At 39.8% G+C, this 11,741-nt stretch overlaps 1 protein-coding gene across 1 annotated transcript; it reads right to left on the reverse strand.

Annotated features, from left to right (window-relative positions):
* Positions 1–4,031: 4,031 nt before the first annotated feature.
* Positions 4,032–9,870, reverse strand: LOC108511140. The gene is made up of 4 exons (XM_039129690.1): positions 9,171–9,870; positions 8,491–8,625; positions 5,930–6,013; positions 4,032–4,486 (listed from the first exon to the last, which is right to left on the reverse strand). Exons 1-4 carry the CDS (start codon positions 9,777–9,779, stop codon positions 4,340–4,342), a joined length of 975 nt encoding a protein of 324 aa, XP_038985618.1. The 5' UTR covers positions 9,780–9,870; the 3' UTR covers positions 4,032–4,339.
* Between the last annotated feature and the right edge of the window lie 1,871 nt (positions 9,871–11,741).

Genomic DNA, 11,741 nt, shown 5'->3' on the forward strand with positions numbered 1-11,741 from the left:
TGCGTGTTAGAAGAGGAAAGAGGGGCTTGGGGCTCTGGGCGCTGGTTGTAAGGAACGCATCTATTCTTGATCTCTTTGTGGTTATCTCACGGGCTAATATGTGTGTTATCAGGGAGAGGAAAGGTTACTGTGCTTGGATACCTGGCTGCTGGAATTTGGGAGCTTGTAAAGAAGGTTTAGGGGTTTTCTTGGAGTTCCAAGCAAGGATATTCGAAAAGCTGGGGAATTACCCCCTTTTTTTTTTTTGCTGGACTCATACCTAAATAAAAAAATAAAAAAATAAAAAGAAAATAAAAAACAAACAAGTTTTAAAGTACTCAACTTTCTCTCTCCAACTCATACGACCCTTTCAAGTGATCGGCCATATACGAGAGATCATATAATTTACAGCACTATTTGTCTCTTTATAAATATGTTCGGTTGAAAAGCAATGTCACGTACTAACTATGGTTTGAATGTTGTAGGGCAGGCGCTGGAGAATTGTTTTGAAAATTATTAATTTTTTTTTTTTACTAACTTGGAATGTAGGCATGCATCATTGATGGCACACTTGGTGTTGGGACAAAGAGGACAAATATTAATTTAACTTGTAATAGTTTAAAATTTCACCTAATAACAGCCGGCTAAAAAATATTATTTAAATTTATTGGTGCTATATAAATACCCACCACCATTTTCTAGCAAAGAGTTGATATGGAGCTAAACAAACATCCACAACCTCATATGATAGCTCAAAAAAAAAAAAATGGCGCATTGTCATTGCTTCTTCTCTAGAGATGTGATTGTTTGAGTGACTTTTCTAGGGTTACTTGAAGCATCTTTCTTATTTAATGCCCAGCATGAAAAATGGACCCAACAACTTCTTTATCAATAAAGTGGAAGCATGAGGCCCGGTAATTGTCCGATGTGCACCGCTTCCGATCGCCGCTCCGTTCCCCGGCGCACACGTCAAAACGGTGGGTTAACCATTTCTGGCCGGCCCACTTGTTCTTGTTGGTTTCCCGTGTTTATTCTTTTACCTTTTTCTTTTTTTAAGCTTGAGAAGATAAAGAAGTTGACAAGAAGAAAACTGCGCAGAAACAGAATGCTGTAGAGCTGGGAGCTGAGCAAGAAAATTAAGCTCTTATCATCTCCTGGCAGAAGTTGGGATAAAGCTCCCAGAGAGTTCAAAAATGCTTCAGTTAATTCTATATGCTTAAAAAATGATTGTTTTATAAAGATAAGTGGAGGTGGAGATGTTTTCTTCTCGAGTCTAAGATAAAACCTTTCTCACACAATGGCTGAGCAAAGAGACGTCAATTGACAGGGGTTCTTGTGATATATCCGGGTCTGGTTCGTGTTTGAACGAAGGGGATCGGCCGGGCTCGGTATCTGGGGAGGCGGAGGGGCGGAAAAGGAGGGCTAAGGCTCGATCGGTGGGTATTTGGAAAGGAGGCCACCGGCGCTTTTTTTGAAGCGTGACAAATTTGGGTGCCTGAGCCTTTTTTTTTTTTTTTCCGACGCGTGTAACTAGCGTCGGCAAAAAAAGCCGGCTTTTTCTATGTGTGTAGGGATCTTGTTTGCTGATTTTGGTTTGCGTTGCATTAGCTGCAACTCTGCAAGCCTTATGCATGTTACCTTCTTGGAGATACTGGTATGAAGGGGACTATCATTTGTCTTGTAAGTTAGCAAACTCTAATGAAATAACCACAATATCTTCTCCGTGAGAACAGCAACTCACATCCTTAATTAATTCAGATATAAATAACTTAAAGAAATTGCAGTATGCTGCTTTAGGCTGTTTGGATACATTACTATGTGATACATGCTTAACAATGTTATGCCCCGAACCCAACACTCGGGTCGGCTACGTGATATAGCCGCATACTCTTTAAAGTAATGCTTCAGAAAATTTACAAGACCCAAAAATTTATTACAACCTCAATATCAATAGTGATCTTAATTCATAATAAATAATAAAATTAATGCAATTACAAAATTTAATTATCCAACCAGTATCAATGATGGTCCATCTATTCATCTTTTTACATGTGATCCCAACTATAGCTAAGTATCAAGTGACTCGCAACTCTGAAAGGAAAAAGAAAAGAGGTGGTGTGAGTTTTACAACCCAGTAAGAATTTCCACACATTCATACCAACGCAATAATATAAGTTTGAAAATAACAAGAAATCATTACACAAATCATGAAATCACAAACCGACTATCAATAATGCTTGAATAAACAGTAAACATATGTACATCAAATATCAATAGAAATCCAACCACTCAAGAGTGATAAATCATACGGTATCTCATAAATCTTCAATAGTATTTTCAAGCAGATTTTCATTCCATTCCTTTTTAACTCAATTCGGATCCATGATCAATTAACTTTTCATCTTTGGTCCAAATCTCGGTCATGTTTTCTACCCGTGATGAGGCAATCAATATGTGTTACATTTTTGGCCCGTGACAAGATAATCGATATTGCCACATTTTCAGCATGTGACAGGGCAATCAATGATAATAAAATTAGCTTAAAGTCCTTATTCATTAAATCAAGTTCGCGTCCACACAACATTTTTTTTTAATTTCTGACTTTAGACTAACCACGGTCACATTTTCCGCCCGTAATGGAACAATCGATAAGTGTGATAAGTGTCACATTTTTCGCTTGTAACAGGGCAATCAATATAATATTTTAGTCAAGAGTACCACATCCATTAGTCCGATTATTCAAGTGTAAGTTATACTTATATATGCATTCATCATATTATCAATCACAAGCATACATGATCAAAAAATGGTTTAATAGAGAAACCATCATAAAAGAATTCTTGCATCTTACTTATCTTGATCATTAGCATTTCATATGTATGTGTATAAAATATCTATAATCATGTAGAAAAGTATACAAGGATTCTTACTTTTATGCCAACAACCCAGACTGACTAATCATTTGCTTACGCTACGATCTATGAACTGAAGTGCGCAGAATCTTTCTCAATGTCCTCTTGTCCTAAAGATTGTTCTTCTGGTTTTCTAGCGAGGATTGGCCGCAACAACAATAAGAAGGTGATCGGCACTCGGAATGAAAAATTTAAAAAAATATTGGCGATGAGCTCCGATTAAGGTTGGTTCTTGGTGAGGGTGAGAGAAGAAATCCGATAGTTTCGGAGGAGGAAGACTCCGATCGAGAATTTCTTCCCTCTAGGCACGTGCGCAACACATGCCAATTTTTTTTTCTCATTTTGAGCCAAGATGATTGAGCCGGTCAAGTAGACCAAGCCTAGTTTGTTGGGTTTTGCAAACAATTTCTACAAATAATTTAAAAATACTATAAACTCTTGTGACTATACTTCTAGGCCATTTAATTTCTATGCTACCGGTCTAAGTACAACAAGATTTTCCTTCAAATGGAAGCAAGATAGTTATAAGACTTCTTCTTTGAGCATGAAGGTGGCAAACACTACCATTCTGCAATCAATAGTAAAAGCATGTAAAAATCAACACTTTGACAGAACTATAATGTAATATGAATCATAATACCGGCGACATAACCCAGCGTATACTTAGGTGCGACAAACTGGTTAACCGAAAGTCATGGTCCAAATCGAACCCAAAAAGCATTGCCTTGTATGTGAATTGAGCCAAATAATTGACATCGGCACGAACCTTGCCAACATGAGAAATGCCCACCTAGAGACCGGGATGACGTCCACGGAATTTGCATGCATTCCGTACCAGTAGGATATAACCTACAATGATCACTTATTACATTTGGGGGAGCCTTATATGGATTAAAATTTAGCTTTTGATTTTTCATTAAATTAAGAAATAGATTCTGATTTAAGTTGAGATGAAATTGGGATGGAAGTTAAATCTACAACAGGGATCGTGCATGTTTGCTGTCAAAGTTGAGTAACTATTTTGCCATGTTATTGCAATCTCGCGTTGTGATTGCCATAGCAATTGAGTTTTTTTTGACATCTAGATTAATATATGCCAAGTATGATCAAAATTTAAAGAAAAGAAATATAAAAGATACCCTTGAATTGTCAGATGAACAAATTCTAGTGCCAATCTGGTGGGGAACAATAGAGCAAGGTAAAATTTGGTGGCCTTAATTAGAACTTTTGCTTCAAAAGCATATAAAGCCTTTTATACCCAAATAAAATGACAAAGAAAAAGATGAGTACAAAGTTTTAAAGAAAAAGGTTACATAAAAAGCTTATGAAAGTCCCGGCCTCAGAGAGCGAGCGAGAGAGAGAGAGAGAGAGAGAGAGATCCCCATGAACCACGAGCATTATTCAGAGACATTGGAAGCTGATAGCATCTTGAGCCAATGGAATTTTGATTAATTCATTGTAGCATTATAACAGTTTTCCCACTGTGCTATCATGATGATAAGTTTTATCATATTCTTGGTGAACAGTAGTAAACCACCTTGTGTCGTTCCTCGTTTCGACATTCTCTGCACGTCCAACATCGCCTTTATAATATCCTGACAGGTTTCCACGGGCACAAACAAAAGGTTTCAGACTCCAAATCCAATCAAAGATATGGGTCCAGAAATCGTATCCATCTTTTATTTCGTGTAATAAAAAAAAATCTGGTGGCTTTATGCCTCCCTGACCCCTCAAAAAAAAAAAAAAATCTTTTATTTTATGTATATGAAATGGGATTTTGGCAGTTTTTTTAATAATGCCACCACAGACAAAAGCCATATCAATTGGAGTTTAGGTCTGCACTTAGAAAAACTAAATCCCAAGCTTCGCCGGGCCAAAATCCGGCCCACATATACCAGGTTTAACCGTTGGAGCCCTGCTTTAATAGGGCCAACTCTATTTGTTAGCAAGATGCTAAGCCAGCATTCTTTCACAGATGGTCTTCCGAACAATTGCAAGCAGAAGCATATCTTTGTTTCTCTAAATCATACATGCATGCAATGTTAATACAGGTAGCATGCATGCAATCAATTTCTTGTTTTATGAACTGAGAGAGCTCGTATATTAATACTATATTATTTTTCGAGAGAAAGAGATGGAGACACATAAGCACCGTAGTATTACCGAATCCCAAATTTTTAGGGATGCATAGTTTTAAATTCAGAATTTTTGGTTGCTAAGCAAAGAGGCCAGGGTCACCTCTGAGGCAAGCTTCAGGTCTCGATTTTAAATGATACTGTAATTGATTGGTTTACTATATATTCATAATGATCATAGTCAGCTAGCCTTTTTCCAAGTATTTCGAGAGCGTTTCTTTGATATATATATATATATAGATAGATAGATAGATAGATAGATAGATAGATAGATAGATAGATAGATCGATAGATAGATAGATAGATAGAAAGATAGATAGATAGATAGAGAGAGAGAGGAATAATAGGGTGCTCTATCTCCATATGGCCATCTTTTTTTTTTCAATTCAAAAACATGCACGCAAGCTTCTGTGTAGATTCTTTTTGATCTATTATCTACCATGCCTTCACGAAACTACTGTAGATGCTCATGCGTGCATCATGCCAAGGTATAGTGATGATTCCTGTGGCTCCCACGTGGCAGCTGATGATGTTTTGCATCATCATTTAAGATCACACGTGTCGATGTTTTGCATGAACAAGACGTGTCCCTTAGATGGGATCTTGCGTTGTGCTATTGCATGGAATCCATATAGTTTCTCTATGGTCAAGGCCGTAGTTGTGGAGACCATTTACTGCATGGGCACATCTTTATTCAAAAGATATTATGGTAAATTACTTTCCCATCCCTTTAAAGACCCCACTGTAACAGGAGGTCCCGGTTGACCCAAACAACAGGGATTATTCGTTATACAGGGGGTCTAACTTTGGACCACTAAGCAACTTCCCCAAGAAATTACGATCCATAAAGAATTTATCAATGCAAAGACATATGGATGCTGGATTAATATGTTTTATACTCACCATGATGAATCGAGGTCTTTCATCCATCGCAGGTGAAACTTTGATAATATCCTCACATACTTCCTTAGCCTTTTCATGGTCTCCCTGCAATGAGTTTATAGAGTTGAAAATATCGTAAATTTTAAACATAGCATAGCATGCGGTGCAACTTCAACAACAACTAAGACTTTCTCATGCAAGAAAACTATTAAATTTTTATAATTTTGAAATGTTAAAAATTATATCCACTAAAGGTTTGGAGAAACCCTTTTATTTTTAAAAAAAGAATAATAATAGACTCACCATCAATTGTTTCAAAGAATCGATTCAAAAGTTGCCCCGATCCAGCCCTCGGGGAAATGACCTCTTCCAACCTTTAAAAGAGAGTGCAACCACTTCTTTATAGCATAATTCACGAAGTTTAAAGCACGTTGATTGGATACAATTTGTCACTTCCATTGGTTGGTATTTGTTGCAAGATGATTAGGCGCCTTTGAGGTGACATTTCCACCACCAAATTCTTGTATTTTGGTAGAAAGGAAAGGCAAACAAGATGAAAAACAGATTAAAACATTATCCACCTGCAATTATAGGAATAGAAAATTTTAATTGTTCTTTCCTTTGGATGTGTATATGTTTATCTCTCTCTTTGAGAAATATATTAGGATATGTTTCTGTGTTTGATTCTAGAATTTCTCTAGTGCATGCAAAAGAAAGATGTATTCACCAAAGAATCCAAGTCTCATTACTCATTTTCTCTGCATCTTGATGGTGCTTGGAGGATTATATCACAAAGAGTGAACTTCATTGTGAGGCTAAGTTATGGGCTCAGATTTCATTAAGGTCCTATCTGGTTGCAGCATTAGGTTGTCGAAGGATAAACTAAGCACTTATGAGAAAACATAAAGAATTAAAGCAAAGAGATGGATAAATGGAAGACGTTGATTACTCCAACACTTTGTGAACAAGAAAAAGTTGCCTTTCCAGCCAACCATCTTACTAGGAATGAAAGTGGATCGAATAATATCTATCCGGATTTATTTTCATATCCGAATCTATCCGGATATAAATAAAATTTGAACATCTAACTAATATCTGTATATGTATCCATATTTATCAAAAAAAGAGAGGATATGGGTAGACAACTATCCGATCCATATCCGAATATTCGATTCCATTTGTAACCCTATTTAATTTTATATAGCACTAATGAACTTTTAATAAAAATAAATGATCATATTAACATGCTATTAACTTGATTTATCATCCACTTAGTAATATTTTTGATTTTATGGTCATAAAATTTAATTATCCGATTTATTTTCGTATTTATATCCATACTTTTAGTATCTGATTTATGTCCGTATTTGTTTTAAAAAAAATATGGATATGAAATTTATGTCCGTATTTGATTTTGCAATCCATATCTGTATTTGTCAAACAAAACAAATATAGATATGGATATATTAGCATCCCATCCGGTTTCAGCTAGGGGTGGCAATCGGGTCGGATCAGGCATAAATAGGTCGGGTCAAATACAGATCGGGTCAGAAAACTATAAATCTGAACCCGACCTGTTTATTAAACGGGTCAGGAACTGCAAACCTGAACCTGACCTGTTTATTAAACAGGTAACCCGATCCGACCCGTTTAACCTGTTTAATAAACAGGTAACCTGTTTACCCAACCCGATCCGACCTGTTTAACCTGTTTGCCCAACCTGACCCGTTTAACCTGTTTAAACCTGTTTAATCTGTCCAACCCAACCTGTTTAACCTGACCAACCCGACCTGTTTAGACCTGTTTAGACCCGTTTAACCTGTTTAGACCTATTTAACCTGTTTAACCCGTTTAACCTGTTTAGACCTGTTTAACCTGCCCAACAGTTAAACGGGTTAAACGGTTTAAACGGGTTAGACATCTAAAACCCGTATCCGACCTAATTAATAAACAGGTTAAACGGATCGACCTGTTTACGACCCGAACCTGTTTAGGCCAAACCCAAACCTGTTTATGGCGGGTCGAACACAGGTCGGTTTGGCGGGTCGGGTCATATTTTGCCACCCCTAGTTTCAGCCCTCGGTTTTACCCCAAGTTTTGGGATTTCAAATTTTATTAACCACTGGCCTTTGAATAGTTGTCATCTCAAGGCCTTATGCTCAGCAACCACCTAGTTGTATCTTTTCTAAAAAGTTCCAGTTGCATGAAGACTGAAGAGTTATCTAAAAAGTCTTTTCTCTCTTTTCTAAAAAGACGTTGAAAAAAAGGGATGAGTCATCCTTCCACCTAAAAAATTCGAACATCCAAATTAATGCCTCCAAGATAGTAGCGGAAACGCCACTATTGCAACTTAGCTTGCCTAGTCAATTATTTTGGTACATGATATTGTCATTTCATTTTTTGAGGGAGTGCCAGTTGGTGATCCTCATTTTTTTTGTCAAAATTTTATTCTTAATTTGTTATTTAATCCTCTTAAATACTTGTTTCGCTTTATAAAGATTCGTCATTAACTTGTTTTACGGAAATCATCTGTTAGCATATGCAGCGTGCATGAAACTTTTTGGATGTGTGAGAAGAATCACCTGATTGATGAATATTTGGACCAATAACAATCCTAGGTTGTATTTCCTCTCATTTTCAGCGAGTTCCTCCCATTCTTTATATAATGAACTTGTTGTTTTCAGTCCTCTGTCACTCGCTTCCAAAGAAGAGTGCCCCTGCAAACACAGACAGAATAATCCAGTTTGCTTCAGATATGTGATTTCCGATATATGCATACTTGAAGCTAGTTTTGCAGGGGAATGATAACTGTTATTTTGATTTTTGATGATAAGACCTCTCTTTCTCTCTTGAAAAATCCAAAGTTTCAAGACAATAGAAAAGCTGTCCATGCTTCTCATTTTCTCTCGCATGCATCGCAAAAACCAAAAATCTCATTCAGAGATGTACCAAACGGTACTCACCTAGTGATGGAGCCCAAAAGATAATATTGCTTTTGCGAAAAAGAGCGCAAAGCAGCAGTAGATTAAGTAACATAAATATTTAGTGGAACTATCAAGTGAGATATATATCTCGGTGGTCAGACTTCAAACTGACCTTCTTATGGATTGCATTAGACATTGTTCAAATTTAAATTATCAGGCTAGTTCAAATGAAAGCAATTTAAACATCCTTAACGCATGCAAAAGCTAGTCAAGAAAGAAAGAAAGGAAGAAATAGAGATATTTATATAAACAAAGCAAAGAAAAGAAAAGATTCAAACATGGATATCCACTTGATCGGACAGGTGTTCCAGCAACAAACGCAGCAAGCTTGGTTCCTCGAACCCCTGATGCAAAAATCGAACTTCGTCCTCGATTCGATGGAGGATGAGCTGATGAAGCTCGAGTGGCTCCTTGGCAGCCGCAGGTCCTCCTCTGAATATGCCCGACAGCACGTTCACCAATGGCGGCGGAGTTAAGCCCCCAACCCCTCTCTGTATGCCTGCACGGAACGGAGGGCTTTCGTCGCCGCCATGCTGTTGGTCGGAAGTCGGGGGCACGTCACCGCTTGAATTCGGAGGCGAACAATACGCACGTCCCCCGTGCTTCAAACCGGTGACGCGCAGGGCGCAAGCCAGGACCAAGACCGGGCCCACCGCAGCCCCGCGTCTCCTATGCCATCCTTCCGCCCGTCCCCCGCCGGCATCCTCCCCCGCCGGCGGTTGGAAGCACACTGCCCACAGCCGGGCCGCCGCCGCCACCCGGGCGCCTCCGTGGGGGAAGGCGAAGTGGCGGCGGCGGAGGGGATTCCTCTGCGAGGGGTGGGAGAGGAGGAAGTCCGGTCTGCATGCCGGAGCGAGGGGCACGCGGAGGCAGAGCATGGCTTCCATCGAGTCCTGGGTGTGGGGAGGTGTCTCCAATGGGCCGGCAATTTATTAGGAGCGTGACTGCGGTTTCCCCTGAAGAATAAAGGCGCTTCTTGCGAACCTCCTCCTAGCTTTTCTTTTCATTTTTCTTCTCTCGCCTCTGCTTTTGATAAGGTAGCAAGGCATCCATATGCCGGTCCTTTTGCTCGGAGAGCTGAAGCAAGGTATCCACCAATCTCCATTAATTCCATCTTTTGACAGCTTCTTATTGTCTTTAAATTTCCGGAAGGGTCGAACACTGCTCTAGATTCTTGCAAAGAAAAGTCGAACAGACAAAATAACTCTCCGGACAAAGAGAGAGAATCTCAGCTTACTTTCTCTTCGAAAACTATCGGAAGGAGCAGGCATGGCATATTATCACGTAGGCCTGTTTCACATAGAAGTTCGAGCGCAGCAAGAGTTCGAGGGATAGAGGGCCCGGGTTGGAGATGGTTTTTTCCACTTCAGAAGCTGCTTTTTTTTTTTTAATTATTTTTTATTTTAATAAAAACTCCCGTTAGATCTTTTGCTGTGCAGAGAATCTAATTGTAGCCTTTATTTTTTTCCCCATTTTTCAATCTATTGCTGCTAGATATTTGGATCGAGATCTATTACTATCCGAGATGTATTGAGGTCAGCTGAGACCGAGATACGTCGAGATTGGTTGAGACCAAGATATGACGAGGTTGGCCAAAATCGAGAACAAAAAGCATAAGGTCAATCTATAAAGAAGTTCACTTGTCGGAAGATCTTTGGCGAAAAGCTCTATGATGTTTAAGTTACTGGAGATTCTAAAGCAACAATGGAAAAGAGAGAAAATGAGTGTGGAGGAGTGCCATAAAAAGCATAAGCTTAAGAATGGTTACCAGAGGGCCCCCTCGGTCATCCCTATATATAGGATGAGAGTGATGTCCATTACCTGATTTATCGGAAAGTGCCATGACCGCACGATAATGGCAAATCGTGCATTAACTGCATGGTAATAGCTTTCCACGATTGGCATACAAGTCAATCGTGTCTTTACTGCTGTTCTGGTGTGATCATTGCTAAGATCGTGATTGCAACTCATTCAATGACCTTTGGCGTTACTCCTAGGTAGGATTGACCCTAATGGCACGTCGGTTAGTACTGAGGTCATTTACTTCGGTTAAAGTCAAGGTCAAGAAGTGATGCAGTCGGGGATGGGTGTTGCTGAATTTTGTGGATGAGGGCTGAAACTCTCTCTCTCTCTCTTTTTCTTTTCTTTGGCAATGGCAGCTAGGGTTCTTGGATGGGAAAAGGAGGAAGAAGGAGATGGGAAGGTGGCTAATTGATGTTAATTGGGTCTATGGTTGGCGGCTGAATTTTGGAAATTGTATTGGCTTGGGCTAGGGTAGATGGAGTTGGCTTGGGACCAAATTAGTTTGGGTTTTAACGTGAGGGGGCGGCTTTAACGTGGATGGAGTCTTGGAATCCTAAAGGAAGAAGGATTCTATGAAAGGATAAGAATAGGAAGAAGGAAGAAGGATTCTATGAAAGGAAAAACCTCGTTTAGGATATAAAAAAAACTAATGAAGTAGAGGGAGAAAGAGTGAGGAGAGAGAAAGAGTGAGGAGAGAGAAAGAACTCGGCATTTCTCCGAGCAGCCTGTGGCCTCGCCAATGGCAGCCGCCGGCGGGGCTGCTGACCGGATGAAACGGGAGGTTCCCATGCCAGGCCGGGCTGAGACTTATCCACGGTGGGCTGGGGTGGCGCGAGGGCTTCCATCCCAATCGGAGGTGGGCTGCCACAGGTTCACCGAGGAGGAGTTGGCGGAGCTCGAGCGCCGCTTTCCCCGAGTGGTTACGCTGCCGACGGAGAGGGTGTTGCAGGCGCGGAGTGAGTGGGAGGGGAGAGCTGTGCACGCCAAGAGTCTGGGGCGGCGCATTCCGGCAGAGATGGTGGCCCGTGAACTCAAAGGACGGGCCA

This window comes from Phoenix dactylifera, chromosome 8 (assembly GCF_009389715.1).
Source record: "Phoenix dactylifera cultivar Barhee BC4 chromosome 8, palm_55x_up_171113_PBpolish2nd_filt_p, whole genome shotgun sequence".
In the NCBI taxonomy this organism is placed as follows: Eukaryota; Viridiplantae; Streptophyta; class Magnoliopsida; order Arecales; family Arecaceae; genus Phoenix; species Phoenix dactylifera.

Bases quoted from the DNA above. Each gene is read 5' to 3' on its own strand.
- LOC108511140 (XM_039129690.1), bottom strand. From the start codon at position 9,779: ATGGAAGCCATGCTCTGCCTCCGCGTGCCCCTCGCTCCGGCATGCAGA. The intron at 8,626-9,170 runs GTTTGAATCTTT...CTGTGTTTGCAG, and splicing joins CCGATCAAGTGGATATCCAT to GGGCACTCTTCTTTGGAAGC. The intron at 6,014-8,490 runs GTGATTCTTCTC...AACTCATTGCAG, and splicing joins TCCAAATATTCATCAATCAG to GGAGACCATGAAAAGGCTAA.